Raw genomic sequence first — 23,457 nt, 5'->3', positions numbered from 1 at the left:
TGCAGCAGGAGTAATCCTCTTTTTTTTCTCTCTTAATGCTGTTTATCTCTGCAGGAATGTCAGAATGGCATTAAGAGTACCCGAACTGATGTAAACTGTCCGATAAATTGTATTATCATCGTGCTCGATCAATGCAAACGCTTACGAATATGCGGAATCCGCAACAATCTTTCGATCGTTGAAATAACAAAAGCGAAACAAAAGGGTTGGATTGAAATCAGAAAATTATTGCGACATTTCGTTTTATCGGATATATGGATCAACTACTATACGTAATCCCGGATTAATCGTGTTCTCGCATCACGTGTGGCGTTCCTGCGACAGGCGGCTCGTGCAGCGGGAGTCGCGATTATCTCTATTTTAAAGTCTCACCGAGACCTCGCGAGCATTTCCTTTATTTCAGTTTAAGAGTTTCCCCTCGGCCTGCCGCCCCTCCCCTCGCCCCTGCGGTGCATCGATGCAAATTTAAAAGGCTTCGCGCATCCCGTCCTTCGCTCTCTCGCTCCTTCTCACGGTCACGTGCTCGCGGGAGGCGGGAGAGCGGCGCGTACTACTGTCGGCAGACTGGCGGCAGAGGGCGGCGGGGAATGTTAATTTAAAGTAAAACAGCTGACTTGAAATGAAGGAAGTCGATTGTGTATGCGCACATTTATAAGGAGTTTACCGCGCGACAATGCGAAAAGAAAGGAGAGAGAGGGCGAGAGGAGACAGCACGCGAAATAATTGAGAAAAGACACGAGGAAAAATATATGTGCCTGTCTTTTTTCTTGTCGAACACAGATAAGCGGCGCCGTCCCCGCCGCACGAAAGTACAAAACTATATAGAACTTATATATATATATATATATATATATGCATTAGTGATATCCCGTGAAAGCGCGAAACGCGCGTACGAGGTTTCACTCACTCGGCTCGCGCCGACCGACGCGCGGGTGATCGAGACCGCGACGAGCCCGCGCCGCGGCGTTCCCGACCCCGATTTTGCATAATTGCGCGAGGTGTGTATTTTATGCGCGCGACGACACCGATCGCGCATTAAATTAAGGGTAACCCGTTTAATTTTTTTTTCCGTCTTTCCTCCGCCCGCCCGCCCGCCTCCTCTCCTGCCTGCTGCGTGCCATGCATCGATGCATGCATGCGTAATGCAAGTCGCATGGCGAGCCTATCGGGCCAGAGCAGTTGACCACCACACGTACGATATCGGCATCGCGGCGCGCAACAGCAACACGCGGCACGCGCATGTGTGTACGCGCAGTACGACTACGACGTTGTCCAACGAGTCCAACGACGACGGGGACACGACGGTTGTCTCTCGCAGTCTCTCCTCTCGCTGCGTGTCGGACTTTCGGTGGTGCGTTCCGTGTGGGCGATCGGTGCGTGAACCGCGCGGCGGGGGTGTCGTCCGTGTAAACAACGCAGCGAGGAGCGAGACGACCACCGAGCTCATCCGCAAGCGCCCGTCGAGGAAGGCGCGTTCGTCGAGTCGCGTGGATCCCGCCCGCCGCGGACGTCGCCACGCGACGGAAATAACACCGTCGTGGGCGAGCTCGCGCGGCGCAAGGGAGCGAGAGAGAGAGAGTGGGAAGGAGAGGAGTAGGTATCCGAGAAGCAACACATTACAGTCACAGCGGTGGAGGAGCGCGAAACATCTGATCGTTTGACGCGAACGCGTGAGTCCTCCCGCGGGTTTGCTTTGCACGTCACGTAACAGGCGAAACGCGTCGGCGGGCGTTGTCACGGCCACGACGGTGTTCCCCGTCGGTCTAATTGTGTCTTTTTTTTTCTTTGCAGCCACGCCGGTGTAAGCAGGTCTTCGGCAGGCGTTGAGAGGTTAGGTGGACTGTGTGTCGGTCGGACCATCTACGTCGTCCGGGACGAGCGCGCGCGCGCGCGCCAGCTGGGGGGGGGAGGGACACGTTGTGGCGACGATGATTCTTGGCGTCCCGAACTTGGCGCCACGCTGAGAGACACGAGGTCGCGCGTGGAGCTGAGAGATCTACAGGAGTTGGAGTCAGTGCAATAAGCGTGCGTCCCGATGAAGAGATGCGCGCTGCTGCTGCTGCTGCAGCAGCATGTTGAGTTTATACCAAAGATTGTGCGGTGCTCATAGCTTAATATTCGCGCGAACTCACTGTGACATTCGAGTCTGCGATTAGATAGTAAGAGGGTGGAATGAGTTACAGCAACTTCGGCAACCGTGGGAGCGGCTACGGACCGCGGGGGACGCGCGCCGCGCGTCGCTTCGGCAGGCCCCGGTTTCCGCGCCCGCCCTTCCGACATGCGGGCCCGCCGCGGGGACCGCCGTTCGGCGTGCCCTGGCAGCCGAACAACATGTTTTTCCAGCCCCACCCGCTGCGTGGCACCCCGCAGTTCCGGCCGGACGGCAGACGGAAGAGATTCTGCAATTACGACGTTCGATTCCCCGCGCCCAACAGACTGCCCGTACCTCCGGATTGCGAGGAGGACTTCGCCGCCGCCACTGCGTTGCCGCCGTTTTACAGCTTCCAGACGGAGATCAATCAGAGTGAAGCCGCGCCGCAGCTTCCGCTGCTCGGCTCCGAGGAGGAGCGGCAGCAGAAGATAACCGAGACGGCGGATCGTCTGAAGCAGAAGCTCTCCTCTTTCAGTAGCGACGAGATGATAGATATTTGGAGCGAGGACCCGCCGTCCATCGCTGTTGAGAGTAATACGGAGGAGGAGAGACGTATCCCTGTGGTCGGATACAAATCATCTGAGCTCAGTCTGACGTACAATGATCTTAAGGATATTGGAAAAATAAATTCCGATAACACGCAATACCCTGCAAGTGTATTTTACGTATCGAGTAATGCAAATAGCGATGTAGTATTAGATGAAAATGAAGATGGAGCCCATCTAGCGATACCTAGCGATCAAGTGACAAATCTAGAGGATACACCGGATGGTAATGAATGTGTGGCAGTGAACAATTGGGAGGAGTTTCGCGAGTCAGCGGACGATCCTCCTGATCTGGAACAATCACATTTACACGGAGATGAAAATATTGAGGATAAGTTAGACTCGGACGTCCAGTATCAGTACGATACACCTTTGGCTAGTATTTCGGAAGATCAAAATGATCAGCAGCAGGATGCTTCACGAGGAATCGAAGTGTACTCCACGGATGCTGCGAGAGAAGAGAATGAGTCCGAAACGCTGAATTTACAAGCTACATCATTTCCAATTAGTTCCGATTTAGCGGATCAGGATGTTTTGCAGAAGAATATGTCGCCAGGAAATGAGGTTTTCACGAATTTAGACGTTCACGAAAGTGTCTTAGATTTCAATGTTCATGCAGAAAATTCAAATAGTAACAATTGCACGTTAGCGCAACCGGCAGTAATTGACACAGCAGTAAATAATGTTGCGTTAGGTAATCAGTTGCCAAGAATGATGGACAATTCCTTGCATAGCGGTCCACCGAGGTTGTCACCGCCCAGCGAGCAGGAGTTGCCCATTGATTTTGATCCCAGTACCCCACCACCGATACTGCTGAAGCAAGATCAGCCATGTATTCTGCCACCGTATTCGATACCTGATTTGCCGCCGTTATTCGATCCTACAGAACCACCGCCAAATGTCAAGTGTTTACTCGGATCGAAGATGCTCCACGAGGACGCAAATCCTGCATGGAGTAACGCTCAAAATCCGATACCTGCCGCCTATAATAATATAGAGGTTCATACGGGCTTGAGTGCGCACGGAGGATTTATGCCCCAGCAATTGCCATTAGAAATACCCAGCCAAGGTAATGTCTTTCTGCCGCCTCATATCGATTCGGTAAGTTTTCCCGCCATATTTCCTATGTTGCCGAGCGGTCACTCTGACATCAGTACACACGTTCCGTCAACGTTGCCTGCTCAAATGCATGCGCCGTCTCGTAACGCTTGCGTGTCTTCGCCCTCTGATTTGCATTGCAGCGCGAACAAAGACGACGGTTTGGATGACATGCAGGAGGCTATGAAATTTGCAAAAGAAATGACAAATATAGCAGGGAAGACGGACAAGAAGTCCCAATCAAGTTCCAAAACTCTTTCGAAAAGCGGTACCTCAACTAATCCTGTTAGCGGCGGCGTAGAATTCATAGCCCTGCCTCCGGGAAAGCCAAAAGTTAAAACTGGTAAGCTGAAAAGGATAAAAGGAGATGACACGTGTAGCAAGAGAAAAATAGTACCTGAGGAACAAGGTAAAGCGGACCATCCGTCATCCGAAGATACGACACAAGATGCAAATGTGAGCTCCAAGGACATCTTGTTCAGCGAGCAAGAGCGACCTAAAGTAGTATTTAACTTGAATAATAAAACAAAAGTAGTGAGTACGGTAAAAACTAAGACAGCGTGGAAAGAAAATGACGAGAAAAAAAATGGCATGACACAATTTATAGAGCCAGAAAAGAAACAATCTATGGAATCGGAACAGTCTCATGCAGTACCTTCGATAACTAAGAAGAAGAATTTTGAAAGTACGTTAAGGTACAGTAAAGAGGAGGAAAAGAATTTAAGGAGACATGAAAATCACCCTGAAAGAACAATATTATTCGAGTCGACTACAAACCAGGCTACTACGTTGCCTCACAAAAAGTCGCAAAAGGATATCCATATGGAGAAATCTCAACATTCTCACGTTTCGCTTTATTCGAAGGTCAACGTGCAAAATTCGAGGAATCGTGGAGTAGATAAGAGCGAGAATTGTAACGTGGAGTGGAAGAATAGAATCATCAGCCGATTCTTGAAGATGAGTAGAAACGATATCTGCAACATGGTGAACAATACTAGTCTTCGGAAGTTTGATATTATAATGAAGCGTCTAGTTAAGGAGAAGAAGCCTGCGCTGTCCTTGGAGATGAGACACGCGCAGGACGAAAAGATGAAGCTGTACGATCAGCAGGAATTTATGAAGCAGCTGAATGCGATGTTGGACACCGACGCTGTTGTGTCCGTCACCGATTTGCCTACGGAGTTCATTCATCATTTGAATGAAGTCTTACAGTTGGACGTGCAGCCGGATATTCACGCCGAGTCCGCAGCAGCTTCGAGCAGCCAATACGGTTACTTGGAAGATGCCAATCGTATGTTCAGTCCCATAACTACAGAATGCGCAGATAAACTGACAATGTTGAATGATATTAGTCAGGAATGTGTAAGAAACAAAGGCCGTATGACAAGAGCGGGATGTAATAAGCATGTACAGGCATATAACATTAAAAGTAATGATCTTAATTCGAAAGATGATACCTCTAACACTATTGTAGCTAATGTTTCTAATATTAACAGCTTGTCGACTCTGCAACATGATTTGGATAATATATTTTCAGAAGTAACGAAGAAAATTCAAACCCCGGCGGCAGTAAAAGAGCGTAAGCGTAGCAGTATGGGACATCAAAATGCAAAGAAATTTGACATCGGCGCGATTACGAGGAGCATGGAGCAAGAGGCACTCTTGGAAGATGACGGAGCACGCGGCCTGGAGACAAGTTCGTACTGGGACGAGAACTATATAGATAGATGGACGAGGAAGGAACGGGAGGATCCATACGCGTACAGAAATCTTACCAAAGAAGAATGGGAGGCGAGATACGGAATGCAAGCGAATTCGCAAGTGAACTCGCAAACAAATTCGGCACCCTCTGTTATTAGTACAAAAAGGATTGGCGCTGTTAATAATAAAAGAGGACGCGGTAGAAAAATTTGCCCGCGACGTCGCCATTCGTCCGAATCTTCGAGGCATCCGCCAAATACGAGGCACAGATCCTTGGAAAAGGATAAGCATAAAAAGTCTAGACGACACAGCGACGATAGAAGACATAGTACCATCTATCAGACAGAACATCTAGAATCCGTTGTCAACAACGAAAGTAATAGTAGTAGCAGCAGCAGCAGCAGCAGCAGCACTAGCAGCAGCACTAGCAGTAGCAGCAGCAATAGCAGTGATGTCATAAAGTTACTAAGAGTGATAAAGGAGAATGAGAAGGTGGCGAAGAAAATGACGTTGAATGAAGCGATAAGAGATGAGGTGAATGCCGAGATCGAGCGAGAGCGTAAATCGAGAAGATCGTTGAAAAATCGTAAAAACTTGAAGAAAAGGCCGAAAAGAGCACACAAGAAAAGGAGGAAGCAAAGTAAGAAAGCGACGAGATCCTCCGATTCCTCCTCGGAGAAGGATAACGATAACGAAGTGACCGATAGATTGCTGACGGAGAATGAAATTAAGAAGGAAATCCTGGAAAATCAGGTCGCGCAGGAGGTGATTGTCAAAGAGGAGGTGGACATCAGCCAGGAGGAGAATTCCGCAGACGCAGAGTTTGCGAACGCTTCGAGTTTTATGGAAAATGAGACGGCGTATCTGCTCGCCGCATCGCAGACCAGGCTGGAATCTCCTTTGGCGCAGGAGATCCCGATTGCGGCTGTCAATGCCGCCGCGCAGCCGCATGCCGAAGACAGACTGCCGACAGTTTCCCCGACGCAGCTGAAGACAAAGGCGCAGCTGAAGCAGATGCCGGAAACGTCCGATATGAACGACAACAGAGTCCCTCTGAATGTATTCACCTACATACCGGAGAATTGGAGTTTAACGCTTAATCCGGCGAGCTTCGCGGAGGATTTAGATAAGCCCTGCCAAACGGCCGACGACGTCGGGAGCTGCGGCCAGGACAAGGCTCATCCGTCTTCGGCGATCGACAGTTTTACGAATCAAAACAATAACACCGTGCACGTGTCGTGCAGCGAAACTGATAATAACAATGCAACATTGCAACAATCGGATGCGACAGCGTGCACTTTTGCCGAATCGTCTGCCAAAGTGCAAGACGGTAATAATGAAATCTCAGCCACTAGTAATAATGATACGTCAAGAGCGTCAGCGAAGATGACCGCCACGTCAGCATCGCCGGCGTCAAATGTCACGCCTGCGAGTGCCGTGGCGCAGAAGCCGGGAGCCAGCAAAAAGATTGACATAAAGACGTACTACGAGCGCACTATGTCACGACGTCGCATGAATGAGAAGTCGGAATCGAAGCGGAATCCCGCGGAGAATCCCGCCAGACAGACGTCGGCGCAAAATTCACTCGCGCCGAAAAGCACAGAGCCAGAGATTCCCGTAGCGAGCAAATCCACTACGTTGATACCCACTTACACCGGCTCCATTCAGGATCCGCGATTAGCAAAATTAGCCGCGAATTCATGCGTGACGAGTAGTAGGAGCGACATCGCGCAGGCAACGTCGGAGAGGAATGCTCGGCAGAAGGAAAAGCGGGAGACGAGGGGATCCGCGGTCGCGGAATTGGCGTCGAGGCGTCCCGAGGAAAATTCAAATCGCATCGGCAGCGATAGCGCCGTTAAAAATATTAATCAAGATAAATCGAGAGATAAAGTATCGCTCGCCGCTAACAGCATCAGTGTATTGTCCAACGTTGTTGTAGCAGCGTCTAAAAAAATTGCGGCGCCAAAATCCAAGAAACGCGCGGAAGTCAATAATCAGGGTGCGGCGAGTAAGAAATTACAAAGCGACGCTCCGTCTGACGCTAAGCGATTTAAGAACATTCGATCGGAAGGCGGTAAAGAGTTGAAGCTGAAAAAGGAAATGACGAAGGTGCAAAAGGCGAAGAAGAAATCCACGGCGACGTCCAAGTCGTCCGTTAATCTAGTCTCGACAAAGGTATACTTCCCCACGGAAGAGACGCCGGTTCAAGGAAAGAAGGCGAACAACGTCAACGACGCGGAGAAAACGAAAATAGAACGAGTACAATTGATAAGCTCTCGCGAAAGTAAGGCGAATGGCAAAGCGGAACCGACAATTCCCGCCGGAAACGCTGATAATGATGAGTTACCGCATGATACTGTTAAGGCGAAGGAACGTTCCGCAAACTTGGAAATTTGCGGCCGGGGAAACGCTGAAAAGGCTGCGGGTAATATCGATGCGCCCGAACGTTCTTCCAAGACGCGAAATGAAGGGACTCGTGGCGCAAAATGCGCAAAGGGCACAGCGAGAAGAGTCGAGGTTGCAGATAAGAAAGGTCAGAGCGCTTCTTCTGAACTCGCCGTACAGGCAGCTTCCGTAGCTGCTTCGAAAGATTCTGAAAATGAAAATGTCGAAAGGATAAACAAGGATTTCCCCGCGTCGAAGACCGAGACGCAACCGTCCGCCGCGGCGAGAGGGACGGAGCCCTCGTTGAATTACGCGGATCAGGGTCAAATTAGAAAATCAAACGGTCGAGATTTATCGGTGAGCGCAATTAATCGTGACGTAAGCAGTATTCCCGAATTGGACGCAACGTCCTCTCGCGCGGACAGCGTCGACGGGCGAAGTAAGGAAAATCAGGTGTTATTGAGTAGCAATATCGAAATTAATAATCCTAACGAGAGCAATGTGAGATTAGATGCCGCGGACGATGCGAGCGAGGGATCTCCGGCTAGGAAAACCGCTGGGCTGCAGTCGTCGGTTTCGTGCGAGGACCCGCGGGGGGAGCAGCGAGGTACCGAGAACAGCGATATCTCGCCCAGCGACAGCGTCGGCAGTCCGTTCAAGGGCTTCCTTCAGGAGACCATGGTGGACTTTGAGCAGCCGAAATTGTCACTCGACGTGAATTACGTAACGCGCGCCACCGACCGCCGCGAGGGCGTGAAGTCGACGATCGTCGAGGGGCGATTACGGGAGGATTACGAGACGCTGCAGGAACCCGGTACCGATTACGCCAACGACGACGCGGCCGTCGTCAATGAGAATTTTAATATCGCTTTTGACACTTTGCTTGCTTCAGATAAGGAATGCGCGGCGAGCGAGAGGAGCGATAAATCCCGCGATTTGACGGCGGCAGACGAAAGTGGAGAAGGGCACGTAAGAAAATCCTCGGGCGTAGAGATAGCCACGACCATGTTACACGACGAGGCGAACGATATAAACATCGCGGACGGTAGCGAGACGGAGAGGCAGACGTTGCGGATAAACAAGGAGGGATACGCGTCGTCGTGCGCCGGATTAGCGATGAAGGAGGCCATGTTCATTGGCGAGGAGGAGATTATCCCGGGCGAGGCGCGCTCGAGGGATCTGACGAGCAAGCTCAAGACCGCGACCGATCCGAGCCTGTCGGACGCGCTGGAGGCGACGATCTCGGACGACGCGTTGAGGCTGGCGCCGGACGGCAGCCAGGGAATCGCGGAGCATCTCGACGGCCACATGTATCTGGAGATGTCGGCCACGTCGGGCACGGGGGAGGAGAAGGCGCCGTGCGACAAGCTGCCGGGCTTCGATTCCGACGAGCATCATCTGGACGACATATTTTACTTGGACGATCGCCTGCGGGGCACCTCCGCGTTCGACAACAAAGAGGAGGAGGAGGAGGACGACGAGTGCGGGGGGCATCATTTCTCCGTCGACCGGCAAAGCCCGCGGTACGACATCACGCCCGCGGTCACGCCGCCGGAGACGACGGCGACGATGATGGTCGTGCCCTGCGCGGATTTGCTGAGCGACGAGATGCCGGCGGCGAGGCCGGTGGAGGAGTGCAAGTTCGACCTGAACGTCTCGTCGGCGGACAACGATCTGCTGCTCGCGGGAACGTCGCTGGACGGACGGACTCCGTCGGCCGCCGCCGACACGCCGAGGACGCTGAACGTCCCGACGAAGGCCGCCCTGAAGGAGGCCGCGACGACGAGTCTCTTTCTGAAGTCCCCGAGTGACGTGCCGACGGCAACCAAGGAAGTGGCGCTTGCTGGAACATCGGACAAAGCGCTGCGGCAGAACGAGGCGGCGGACCCGAATTACCAAGCATCGGCGGCCTGGCGCGTGAACGCGCAGCAGCAAAACAATAACAAAAAAACGCGCCCGCTCGAGGCTCACGACAACACGGCCGCCGCGCGGGATTTCGAAAAAAATGTAAACAGAGTGTCGACGACGCGGAACGGCACGTGTTCCGAGGCGGCTCGCAAAGCCATTGGTGCTGCTGCTGACCGCGCGGAGGGATCGCCCACGGCGCCTGCGCAAAACTTCGAGAAACTTCTACGTACCGGCGTGCAACGCACGCCGGTCGTGGAGTTGCGAAAAATGAAGGAATTGGACAGGCTGTTGGAAAAACGGGGTCGGGGAAATTCCCCGGAGCGAATGAGGGAGAGAGTTCACGACGGACAGAGGAAGTACAACGGCACGATTTTGCACAAGTTGAAAGCTGACAAACGGCGGCTGAAACGTCAGCCCAAGGACTCGCCGAGGGAGGGCAGCCTGGTGAAGAGGCTGAAGAGGCTGAGGCGATCCGGGAAGGTCGCCGAAATGGCCACGAGAGAGGCCATCCTGGCTAGAATGCTGGAAATTGATCTCGAGATGCACAAGCTCGCGACGGAGAAGCTGAAGCTGCACGAATTATTACGTGGCAATGTCCCGTCGATTGAAAATTACACGACGATTTCCAGCGACGTGCCAATGACGAGAGAAGACGATCGTGATCTCAATCAGTTCGAAACACAGCCGTCAACGTTGACGTTGCAGAACATCAGTGAAGTGAACCGTGTCAAACGTGCGCCCTCGTCGAAGCCGTCGCCGATTAAGGAGAGAAAGAGAACGTCCCCGGAGGATAACGAGGGTTACACGCAGAGGACAAAAATGCCGGTGATCAAGTGGAAGAAGAAGCCGCGACTGGAACAGACGTTCAGACGGGAGGAAGCCGAGAAAGAGGAGGAGGAGGAGGAGGACCCTGATGAGACGACGGAACAGCAGACCTCGACTTCCGTAAGTAAAAGAGTAGAGAATGATTTGTCTGCCGTGATCGCGTCTGAAGAGATCGTTCAGAAACCCGAATCGAACGCCGTGACGACGGACGAAGCGCGAGAGGAGGAAGCTACGGGGAGGTCAGCTTGTTGTGACATCGATTCGAGACCCGCGACGGTCTGTCCGGATAAAAGCGCCGCGGATAAAAGTGCGGACGAGGGAGGAGAGCGGCAGGACATTGCAGCCGAGGGCGAGACCGAGCGTGTCGAACATTTTGATGCTGTTAAGGAAAATGACATTCTACCGCCGAGCGAAGTGACGAGGCCGAATTATCATCGGCCGTCGAGCAGGCCAGTGCGCGACACGCCGAATCCTTCGTCTATATATTCCGACGACAGCACGTGGCAGTCCGACGTGGTGCAAAACACCGTCGCTGCGGAGATGCACGCGGAGGGCAGGAGAGCGACGGGTCTCGTGTTGCTGGACGAGACGCTCAAGAAGGAGCTGGCCAAGTCGCGAAAGAAAGCGATCGTGCGCAAGAAGAAGCAGCAGCAGCTGGACAACTTCCTGAAGACGGTTAACAATCTGACGATAGAGGAGGAGGAGCTGCCCCTGTCGAAGCTGTACATCAAGAAGCTGCGGCAAAAGCGAGATCTGCTTGACACGCTCAGCAGCCAGAGGAAGGAAGACACGGATCTCGTCGTTGATCCGAACGTCCTGAAGAACATCGACGACGTGATAAACGCCGTGGTGGAGAACAGAGTGGACGACAATCCTTACGAATCAGAGGTACGAGCTACCGACGATGTCCCGGCGACGTCGTCCAACGCCTCGCCTGTGCCGCAGCCCGAGAAGCATCAATTTTACGTTGACGCTGAAGCGAACGCCAACTCGGACTGGCCTTGTCGACCGGAAGAGACCGTGGAAGAGGAGGTCGCGCCGGTTGAGCAGGACAGCAACGACGTGCCAGGCACCGATGGATCGAATCACGTTTTTAAGGCCGTCAGCCAGGACAAGGTTCCTTTCTACGAGGAACGTAACGTAGAGCCTGACAGCAGCATCACCCCCGAGGAGACCCTAATGGAAACGGACTTCTGCGAGCGCGATCGTTCGAAGGATTGCAGTAGTGTTACGTCGCGCAATTTCGACATTAAAGTATCCGTGCCCAAGACTTTGATAAAAGATGATTTCAGCCTGGGACTGTTGCAGAAATTGAAAGAGCCGGAGGAGGACGGTGCTGTCGCGGTAGGTACCGGCCTGGTCGATTCCACAACAAATGTATTCTCGGCCGACTCTGAGAAAGTGGAGGAGAAGGACAAGAGTTCGTCGCAGAGTACCTCGCAAGTCAAGGACGAGAACGTCGTGGTGGAGGACAAGAAGGACGAGGAGGGGAAAGACGAAACGAAGGACAAACCCACGGTGGACGCGAACGAGAGAGAGGAGACGGTCGACAGCGCGAGCACCAATGCACCATCCGCGCCGCAATCGGTCCGCACCGCCAAGTCCGGATACTCCACGGAGAACGAGGAGTCGGGTGATAGCGTTTCTTCCAACGGTAAAGCAGTAATAATACATACGGAGCGTGAATCAAGTGTCTCGAATTCCACGGTAGAGAAGACCGATACGAAGCAGAGTAAAAAGTCGGATGTCGAATCCGAGCAGCTCTCGAATGACGTGATTATTGCTTCGAAACAAGATTGCCAAAGCGCGGAGAATGCGGCAGCCGCCAGAGAGGAAGAGAAAAATAATCCCGACAACAAGTCGCACGAATTTGAGAGAATTCTGGATCATAATGAACAGAGCAACAGCAATTCCAGCGTGCCAGCTGATCTAATGAGCGAAAGATCAGAGGAATCCAACGTGTCCGTTGAGCAAAAGTTCAGTCTGGAACGCACGTCGACGTCCGCCTTCTCGGCTTTCAACAAAGCAAAGGGAAGCGGTGAACCGAGCAGGAAGCTTCGTCGCAAGCACGCAAACAGCTTGGCGCCGGTTCGGAGAAGCACGAGAAACTCCAATGAGAATATCAAGCCCGGCAGGACAAATGAAGTCGATGGTAATTCGAGCAACAGCGAACAACGAGAACCGTGTACTCCTCTCGAGAAAGATTTAACAACGCGGAGCAGAAGCAAATCCCCCTCGACAAAGAGTCGCGACGAGAGACCTGTCGCAAACAACGTCCCGAGGAGAAATCGCGTCTCGCAGAAAGTGCCAAATCCGGCGAGCAGCCGGAAAGCTGGTGCTGAATCCGAAACGAGGAGCGAAGATTCGGCCAAGCATCTCGAAACGATCACGGAATCCGCAGTCGTGCCGAGGAACAGGGCCACGAGAAAGAGGAAGCAAGAGCGCACGGAATGGCAAATAAAAAACTGCAAAGTGAGATTGACCGACTGTAAACCCGCTCTACTCAAGTACATCGATCCCAAAACTCTGGACAGATTTGGAATAATCGCCGCCGATAATCCCCACCCGTCGAGCGACTCGTCGTGTGTGCAGCGTACATGCGATCAAGATGCGGCAATGATTCCCACCGCAGCTACGGATAAAGATTTCTGTGCCTCGGACCAGTCCTGCGACAAGGAAAGATTTCGACTCGAGATCGAAATCTTGCAGGAGAAGCTAATTAAGGAAAGCAATGACAAGGATCTCGTTCAGGAATCTGTTTCGCATGCAGTGGAAATCGACCAGGATGAATCGAGAATGCAGTACACAGTCCATAAAGGCCCTATTTTAGACATCAAGGTAAAAAGACTCGATAAGAGATCAATTTGATTATTTGTACTGTTTAAGAGTTAAATATAATTTACATCCTTTTTTTTTCTCTCTTTCAGATTTTTGAGAATTCTTTCCTGGCAGCAAGCGAAGACAGCAAAATATACAGATATAGTCAGAAGTCCAATGGGATATTGAATATTTATAAAGGTCATAAATCCGCGGTTACGTGTTTGTATATCTGTAAGCCGGCTGTTGTCGCAGGAGTTGACAAAAATCTTGTGTATTCTGGTTCCTTAGATGGCACTTTGCGTTGTTATGATATAATGGTAAGACTTTTTATAATCTCTAAGTAGTTTAGATACTGAATAATTTTATTGAAAAAACTAATTCAAAAAAACTGTTATGCAGACTGGTGCGTTGATAGGAAACCCGGCGCAAATAAAAAGTCCGATACAGTGTATGGATCAAGCATGGGGAATGATTTTTATTGGAACTAAATCTGGACATGTTTCGCGTTTTCATATCGAGGTAAATCTTTTTTTTTTCAAGCTACATGATTTATATATTCGTAAATATGGATACCTACAGAAATTTGTGTTAAGAAAAAGAAAGAGATAATTTTATTTATATATGAAAAGTAATATGTATATACATGTATATTAAAAGAGAAAAAGAGAAATAGTTTTATTATGTAGTATATGAGAAAAAATGTCAGCTTATATTTATATATTAAATATTATTTTATACATACGAGTATAAATTTATTTACAGGCTGGTGCTATTAAAGAAGAAAGTATTCCATTCTCGGAGAAGTCTGTACTTGCGCTTAAAGCGACGAACGAAGGCCCACGAAGAATTCTCATTATAGCATCTCGAAACCAACCGATAAGTATACGGGACGCTCTGACTGGTTTGTTCCTCCGTACGATCAGCGGCCAGAAGAGTCATACCGTCTACAGTTTACTGCGCCATGATAATTTGATCTATTGTGGTACAAGCAGCACGTCCATAAACGTTTTCGATTTCACGGCAAGTGACAAAATATAGTTTTTCTGAATTCTTTTAAACAATAATTAAATTGTATATATCATTATTCTTAAAATACAATTGCAGACGGGTGAACAAGCGATTCAATATGATGCTGGTGTCGGTATTGTGTGTATGCGGCTTCATAAGCAACTGCTCTTCGCAGGCTGTTACGACGGCAATATTTACGTTTTTGATATAAACGTGAGTGTGTTGCATCCCTGTGTATTTTGAGTCATATAATCAGTTTGTTACAACATGTGTTTGCATTATTCATATTCAATTCAATTCAAATCTCTTTGCAGACTCACAAATTAGTATGTAACATACGTGGGCCAGGGAATATGCTATTAAGTGTAGAGGTTGTAAATAACAAGGTATGTATAAAACATGCAAATTTATATATTTTGTTAACAATTTATCAATAACTTACCCTAAATTTTTGTATTATTTTTCTTTGAATTACATTTTTTTTTTTTTTTTTTATAACGTCTCAAGAAGTATTTTCTTTATTTATAATTTTATTGAGTTTTTAGTAAAAGTAAAAAATATAAAACTTTAATGCCAATAATATAAACTGATAAATTTCATTATCTTTCAGATTATAGCGGGAAGTAAAGACAAACGTTTGCATTTGTGGCAAATGCCCACTCAAGTGCGTGCCTTACTTTAAACAACAATGTATAGCATGTGCTCAGGAATTCTCTATTTTAAAAATAATTAATTGGGAAAACGATCGGATAACAACTTAGCGATCGAGTAATACTACATAAATGTGTAATGCAAAAAAACTTATGAAACACCGAAATTATGACTTTATAGTATAGAACTATATTTTTTAACTTTTTCACTATAAATAGCATTGTCATTACATTTCTGATTAAAAAAATGCTTTATTTATATTATATATTTGATAAATATATGATAAAGCGCAAAAATGATAAATAAAATGTTTATAATTGCAGTGCTGTGTATGACAGTATGTGAAACTATTTATAGTGAGAAAGTACTGGCGCCAAAATTATTATATAAAAGATGATGCGATACATATCTATAATATGTAAAGTGTACATTTGTAAAGATTTTAGACTGAACTAATGCAATAATGTGAAATTATTGTATGTATGTGTATGTATGTGTGTGGGTGTGCCCGCGCGTCTGCTTTGTACACACGAAAAGATTCATACTTGCAATATCATCCGAAAGTGTGTGACATTTAATATACATATTAAAAAACAAATTTTATGTCGGCACATGTCAACGTTTTAATGGGCTGTTTAAAAGTTGAAACTAGGTATACACGTAGGTGAGAATACATGGGCATTCAACGGCTTTTATAAACTCTTTATTAAGCAACACTTTTGTTCCTTGTTGGTATTTCACAAAGGTTTGTTATTTTGTTGCTTGTTCCTTAAGAAATATCCTTTAAAAAGATCTTGTTTATATTCACAACATGCTACGTTTGATGTTTGTGTGTCATGTATTTTACAAATGAAAACAAATACACTTTACTATCCTTTAACTTCTATTCTATTGCAATAGACATTAGCGAATGTAAATAAGGAATTGTACCAAAATATAACAAGCCATTTATAATTTAATTTAGAACATGTGGAATTAATCAAAGTACGAATAATGTGTTTGTGTAAAAAAAAGTGGCAAATAAGAGGAAATGTTACATTTAATAAAATTCTAAACTTATGATAGGCTGATACGTTTACATTTCACTTATAAACACACAATTACTATATTTATTATTATATGTGTAATTCTTAACGTATGTATATTTATGTATGCAATATTTACTATATGTAGTTATAAAAATCGTACGTGTCATTTGTTCACAAAAGCTGATGAATTGTACTTGTATTAGGGAGTTACTGCCAATACTTAAAATAATTTGACATCATTAATTCTCTATTGTGCAAAGTTCTCGAATAGGATCAATGTAGAGAAATATAGTTTTTTTTTTACTTTTAAAGTAAATAAAAAAGATAAATTTTTAATTGCGTTAAGCAAAACTCTTGCAATAGAAGTATAAAGTTGTAAGAGTATTAATTTATTTTTCGTATTTAGAAAAGTTTATATGGTATATATACATTTACATTGTAAATGTAGATATAGTTAATTTATAACTTACACATTCATACTCATTCACTCACTACGCATACATACATACACATAGAAATTATTTTATATTGTGCTATTTTCCTAAAGTCATAGGCTATGATAGAATTGTATTTTCAATTAAGGTGTCTGATTGCAATATTGATTAAAATAGAGAAAGAATATCTAAAATTTAAAAACGATGTAATTAATGTGTATAGATAGATTTGATAGAGTTCCAAGATTATATTAGAGAAGTTTTACTGTGTTTGACCAATTAAATTGAAAATTTGAATAGAATATCGTAATTAAAACATTTTTAATTGTTGAATTTATAACGAGTTGCAACTATACGCCTTGATTCGATCCTCGGTAGAGATATATCGTTCTAGCGGCAAATCTGTTAAATCAATATCAGTCCGCTGAGTAAGTCTCAAAGAACTGCAGACGTCTATCAACTGGACGATTCACAAACGCATAAAGTTCGCAGCAATTAATAAAATTTTAAATACAAAAAGAAATGTGTCTTTGCCTCGGACCATTCAAATCAGGTAAAACTCTCCTAATGAAAAGTCTCCAAGGAGACGAAATCGACGATGCGACTCATACTGTGCCTACCAACGGAATAAATATATATACTGTGAAAAATGATACTGGCGAATTCGATATGGTGATTAAGGAAATTGGCGGTAATATGGCACCGATATGGAAGCATTATTTTGATAAGGTACTGTATAAAAAAAGATCGCATTTTAATAAACGCACGATACATTCGAAGCGCGCGTATTGCATTTATTTTGTTTTTTTCTTCATCACTGATTCATCAGATCCATAAAATCATCTACGTGGTGGATACCAGTAATCTTTGCCAAATAAGCGCCGCGGGCGTGCTGCTGTACTCTTTCCTCGTGGAACCGAGATTACAGAACGTGAAAATCGCGCTCATCCTAAACAAGATGGACGTTTCGTATCGTCAGATGAGAAACGAGGCTCTATTGATGCTACAATACGCGCGTCTGCAAAAGGAGGTGAAGCAGAAGATCACCGTGCTGGAAACCAGCGGTATGACGGGCCAGGGGATAGAGAGCTTACGCAGCTGGCTGTTCGATCCGGAAACGCTGCGGGCCACGCTCAAGGCTAATAAATAGGCGCGACGATTGTCGCGCGACGAGAAAGAACGTTACCTCAAAATGCATCATTTTTTTTATTTACACTCGATCTTACAAAGATACAAAGGTATTACTCTACAAATCTTCGATCGTTCTTTGAAAATAATTCATTTAACGAATGTTGTCGTATATATTACTTCTACGGTCATACGGTTGATTCTATAAAAAAAAATATATTGCAACAGACGTTAACGCGCAGCAAACGCGTGTAAATAGTTTTCACACAATCCTAGTGCTAAAAAAAAAAAAAAAAGAAACAATTTTGTAGATAGAAGAAAGGAGCCGGAAGGTGAGAGAGAATTTATGTCGTTTCTTTCTTCGTGCATTATAGTGATAACAAAGGTGACCGTATAAACATTTGCGGCCTCCCCTCCCCCCCCCCCCGCTTAAATCGCCGCTTGTGTGAATTTCTTTTTTATGTATATCTCTTCTAATATTCTTACAGATACATTCCATGAATTTAAAATATTGTTTACTTATATATAACATTTAATGTATCCTTGTAAGATCCTCCACTATTTTTACAAGATCGTCTACCGTCGCTTCCTTCTTCATGCCGCTGCCATCATCGATCTGCGGACAAAATAGTGTATTAAGGGATTTAGGAAAATTAATTCTCTAGTCTCATGTGTATATGTAACAGTCGTGGATATATCGGGTTGCGACACTTCTTTTTTAATAAATTTCGAAACGCACAAATATTTTGCAAATGCGAACCACGATTGGTGTACTGTCTCTAGACTAAAGATAGTACACCATCGTGGTTCGCATTTGCAAAATATTAATTGTTTATAAAATATATATTATATATATTGAATATATACTAAAAACCTATGAAAAAAAAAATATCGCAACCGACATGTCCACGACTGTACTGATACTCGGAAAGAGTCTAGTTTTTTTTGAGTAAACGATCACCAAAGAAAATTTTTACACTCTTAATTAAACATTGTTATTAATTACATATTTTATATTATTGATTCTTCTATTATGATTTACTAAGTGAGATCATAACGTGTATATGTAGATTTACTCATATTTTCTAAAAAAAAAAATAAAAAAAATAGGTAGATTTTCGATTAGTACAAAGAAGACTATTATAACTGAGCTTGATTTTCTTGCTGCTCGAGTGTAAAAAATCATCCCTGGTGACTATTTCCGGATAAGTGGATGCGTGATCAAATTACCATAAGACCCATTGCGACCTCTCCCATTTTGTCGTGGTCCAAGTCGAGGAAACTTTCTATCAGGTCGCCGTCTATGAATCCCTCGCACTGCTCAATCTTCAATTCTGTATTAAAACTTCTCCAGAAGTTATGCTCTATTTTGCCCACGCTTTTTATCACGCTGTTCAGTCTGTTCTCCATGTTGCGCAGGAATTCATAAAACGTAAATGGTATTTGCGTCACCAGACCGATCGCGCCGCTTACGGTGCCGAATAATACGCAGCCCAAGGTCGGCGTACTTGACTCTCCCAAGTTCTGCATCACCAACGAGCCATGTCGGAAAACGTTGACCATGTCACCTAAATGAAATTGACCTACTTCCTGCATCTGTTGCCTCTCATCTTCGGACGTTGCAGCGCTAAAAAGAAAAATACTGTCAAAAAATGTCGACATTTAAAATTACCTTGTTAAAAAATGTACTAATAGGAATGACGCGTGACTCGGCGATAAAAACAATAGACTCGTAGTTGACGGATCTCAGGTTTGATCCTGACCTCTCGATTTTATACATGTCTCGGTTTAATAGAGGTTTTAAAAGAGGATTAAAAAATTAAAATTTGTAAACGTGAAAAAGTACGAGATGACGACGACAAGCTCATTTCGAGGAAATCATATTTCAATAGGATAAAAAAATAAACAAATCTGATAAAAACGTATACAAACGTTATTGAAAACATACCTGTCTTTTTGACATACAAAAAGATTGAAGCAATTTTCAGCGCCCAGAAAAGTATCATCGTCCAATATCTCAATGGCAGTCATCCAATTGGGATTATAATCTCTAGCTATTTCTTCAAAGCTGCCCTCCATAGTCTTGTATTGAAGCAACGTGAGGGACCTCATCAGATCTCCCACCAGGACAAAGTCACCTTTAGTTTTCAAGTAAAGTGCTATAATATTATTAAAGTGGCTACACTCCAATCTGAGCTCCTTCTCCGCGGTCCACTCGAACAATCTCACGGTACTGTTAATACTAGCCAAAAGTTTCCCGTTGAATTCGACTAGGGAATAACATGAACCCTTGATCTCCTTTTCCGCGACCTGCGTAAATTTGCCCTCGCTCCAATGATACAGCAGTATCCTGCCCATCTTGGGCTCAGTCTCGTCGGGATTTATAAACGCGGTCCCGACCACGAAGTAAGAGGTCGGATCCTCGCCCAATCTTGTCGAGATCAACGATAGCGCATATTCGGTGGACATCAGCGTGTGCGCGTGTAGAACCTCGAATGTATGCTGATCGATGATCAGAAGATTGTGCACTTCGATCTCCTGGCCGATCTCACTGGCCGTGTGCCCGCTGGGTTTGTTGTGCGAGGCGACGTGGCTGCTGCTGGACGTGGACGCCGCTTGGGTGGACGCGGAATGCCTGACGATGCTCACCCCGCTGCTCTCCTGTACGTCGACGCGCATCGTGATCACGCCAAAGGTCTGCGAGCTCTCCTGATAAGCGATCCTCCTTGGCGACTCCCCGAGCGGGACCGTTCTTATGTGCAGCTTCTGGATCTCGTCGATCGTACCAATGGTAACGGTGCTGTCGGTTGCCAGTGCCAGACTATCGGGATAAGATTCTGCATTCAACGAGCACATGTGATTCACCTCTTTGAGATTGACATTGCTGAATACAAGCTTGTGGTTAGAGGAATAGATAACCGTGGGCCTATCCGAGCACGCGAACACATTCGTCGTGGAGAGCGATCGGAAGGTCCTGAGAACAGTGGGTTGCGTGCCTAAGGTGACCTTCTTTTTGTCCGTAAGCAAGCCGCTCTGTTGATTTAGAATAAAGTAATACATGCTGCCGTCACCTAGCGCACAAAGCAAGTATGTGTTACTCTCGAAGCAGGTCATTAGAATCGACCTGGGTATAATTTCGCCCCCGAGAAGCTCCTTTTGAATCTCCTCCAGATTGGGTAGAGTCAAGATACGAACGGATATGTCCGTCCAAAGCCCAACGGCGACGATCTTGGCCTCGTTGACGCCGTCCAGGGGAGAGATGTCCAGACACGCCACTTCGTGTTGCAGGGTAACGAATCCCTTGGATACAATCTGATTGCACGAGATCTCTATGTAAAACAGATCATTTCCCGTCGCGCAAAGGACCTGCATTCCGTTACAGGCTACCACGCTGATAGTCCTTTTGTTTTGCGGCTCCCACTCGGAGATGACTATCTTGCTCTCGAACGAAATCAATCTGACAGAGGTCGAGGTTATTTGGATGAACAGGTCGTCGGTGACGTTGCCCGTATGGAACGTTTGCTCGTCCGCAACGAAACCCGGGATATCCGTTTCCTCGACCTCCTCGCCGTTTAAAGTCAGGATCCTGGTCTGCCCGACAAACGACAGTACCAACGTGTTGTCGAAATTTGAACCGCCAACCTTTAGAGCCCACATGCCTTTAATCCCCGGTAGATCGATACTCGCGTGCTCTTGTATGCCTATACCGTTCCTAATAATCCTAAGGGAGCCCTCCTTGAAGGCACCCGAGCACGTGACCATCTGCCCTTGGCCCTGTCTCTCCAGGTCTACCACGGCCATATCGACGATGGGCGCTAAATTGGTGAATGTCTCCATAGGTACGCAATAGGATCCATTCTCATCCGCCTTTGTAATTAATTTGATCAACTGAGAATCACCTAGACGACTACCGACATATATCACGCCATTGTCCAAATAAGTTATACACTCTGGAATACTAATTTCGCCCAGCAACTCGACCTTCAGGTCCTTCACCACTTGCGTCCCATCGGGCTTCTTTTCCTGCTCCAAAAATAACATAAACAAATGACCAGCCATGTCCCCCAGTAGGTACCTCAGTCCCTGATTATCCACTTTGGCGTAGCAAGTGATAGTGCTCTGCTTTATAATTGGCGGCACCACCGCAACATACGTGGTACCGTCGTGATACAGAATACTCTCCTGTCCTATTATGATCGCGCCACAAATGGGAGAAGGTACAGGAATGACCATCATGGCCTCGCGCTCTACATTATCCTGCCTCCATGGTATCTTGGCAAATTCCTTGTCTCTCAAGTTAATCTCGTGTGTCTTTACGTGTCTGCCATTGATGTCTTGATGAATGAGAATTAAGGTGGGATTGGCGCATCCGTGGAGAAAATTAACATCCTGCACTTGCTGTTCGTCCATGCGAATCGAAGACGCCTTCAATTCCGGATTATCTTTGTCCAAGGGTATAATTTTGAAGAGGCCATCGTACAATCTAAGACCGATCACTCGTGCCTTTGGATCAATAACAGCTTTAATTCCGGTCTCGGAAGCCTTCCCGATACGATCCGCCACGTTCCCGTGAGCTTTTGTTATAATCTCAATATCCTCCCCTTCGCCAATACATTCCAAGATCATGGCATTGTAACGTGTTGTTAACAAAAACAGAAGGTCCTTTTTCTCATGCTGTCGAAAAGAAAAATTGTGTAAATATTGCTGCGCAATTTAATCTCAGTTAAATCTATATTCAGTATAATCCTCAATATAATGCTTTAGCATATGCAGTATTTATATAAGTTTTCACAGATTTTACAATATCTTGACCAATAATACATTAGCAATGGCTTCTCTTAAAGAAATACCTACTTAGCATAACATTTAACAACGTCTTACATGCATATTATAACAATATGTAATAAAAATATGTATATGTATATCAAAAGTTTAATTCAAGCAAGTCGCTAAACGCTGTAATAATATTTTTCTTTAAGATTTATTAACGAATAGCGAAGAAAATATTGCCAGTCATACAAGTGTAAACTCTGAAGAAACAGACGTTAAGAGTGGAGATAACCTTACCGGCGGTCTGAAGAACTTTATGACGGCTATTTTGCCGTAGATCCCGACCTCCTTCAGGGGCCGTAGGCCCTCCGGTGTCACGAGGTATATCTCCAAACGTACATTCTTGGCCAATATCAGATTCAAATCCGTAGGCGACGTGAAATTACCTTCGGGAAAGCGCAAAAGCAATTATACAGCGCGACGCGCGTACTCTCGCCACCGCGAATTCGTGAAATTAAACACTCACCGGTCACGCAGGCAGTGACAGCCGTTGGTTTATGTGCCGTCACCACGTAATGATGGGACATCGCTTTCATAATATATTACCTGGCAGCTGATAAACACTTTTCAACACAACCACGGATCTCGAGCCCGGAGCACTCCGCTACTCCGCTCCACTGCTTTGTGTTTTTCAATTTATCGCGCCATAAAGTTGGTCACACTTCAGGCACATTAGGTCCCTTTACAACGCACGCAGAGTATATACATAAAGCCGGGAGCACAGACTTTTGCATTAGTCCCGAAACACAATAGATGTAGTAAGCCTTAAGCCGTAGGAAATTAACTAATCATAATCGATTATTCTCTTTAAATTCAACTGCGATTGATCCATTTCTTACGGCTTAAAGGTCCATCTACAATGAGAGTAGTAAGTCGTAAGCCGTAAAAAATTGACCAATCACATTCGAATATGAGAAGAATAATCGACTGTGATTGGTCAATTA

General features: G+C 46.2%; 3 protein-coding genes across 5 annotated transcripts; 2 read left to right on the top strand and 1 right to left on the bottom strand.

Moving 5' to 3' along the window:
- The first annotated feature begins 2,172 nt into the window (after positions 1-2,172).
- LOC105454836 lies at positions 2,173-16,399 on the top strand. Of its 3 annotated transcripts, none has more exons than XM_011697741.1 (8): positions 2,173-5,086; positions 5,333-13,452; positions 13,542-13,751; positions 13,834-13,953; positions 14,197-14,454; positions 14,539-14,655; positions 14,757-14,828; positions 15,053-16,399. In XM_011697741.1, the coding sequence occupies exons 1-8, from the start codon at positions 2,173-2,175 to the stop codon at positions 15,122-15,124; spliced, it is 11,883 nt and encodes a 3,960-aa protein (XP_011696043.1). In that variant the 3' UTR covers positions 15,125-16,399. The 3 variants fall into 3 exon arrangements, with proteins under 3 accessions (XP_011696043.1, XP_011696042.1, XP_011696041.1); XM_011697740.1 differs by having other exon boundaries at positions 2,173-5,224; XM_011697739.1 differs by having other exon boundaries at positions 2,173-13,452.
- Positions 16,400-17,061: 662 nt separating this feature from the next.
- LOC105454834 (ADP-ribosylation factor-like protein 16) lies at positions 17,062-17,979 on the top strand. Its single transcript, XM_011697737.1, has 2 exons — positions 17,062-17,284; positions 17,385-17,979. The coding sequence occupies exons 1-2, from the start codon at positions 17,078-17,080 to the stop codon at positions 17,703-17,705; spliced, it is 528 nt and encodes a 175-aa protein (XP_011696039.1). The 5' UTR covers positions 17,062-17,077; the 3' UTR covers positions 17,706-17,979.
- On the bottom strand, positions 17,738-23,140 carry LOC105454835 (DNA damage-binding protein 1). Its single transcript, XM_011697738.1, has 5 exons — positions 22,980-23,140; positions 22,751-22,899; positions 19,632-22,357; positions 18,914-19,310; positions 17,738-18,299 (listed from the first exon to the last, which is right to left on the bottom strand). The coding sequence occupies exons 1-5, from the start codon at positions 23,047-23,049 to the stop codon at positions 18,216-18,218; spliced, it is 3,426 nt and encodes a 1,141-aa protein (XP_011696040.1). The 5' UTR covers positions 23,050-23,140; the 3' UTR covers positions 17,738-18,215.
- Between the last annotated feature and the right edge of the window lie 317 nt (positions 23,141-23,457).

The sequence above is a fragment of the Wasmannia auropunctata genome, unplaced genomic scaffold (assembly GCF_000956235.1).
Source record: "Wasmannia auropunctata unplaced genomic scaffold, wasmannia.A_1.0 LD335974.1, whole genome shotgun sequence".
Taxonomy (NCBI): domain Eukaryota; kingdom Metazoa; phylum Arthropoda; class Insecta; order Hymenoptera; family Formicidae; genus Wasmannia; species Wasmannia auropunctata.
This window is presented reverse-complemented; position numbering and strand designations above follow the sequence as displayed.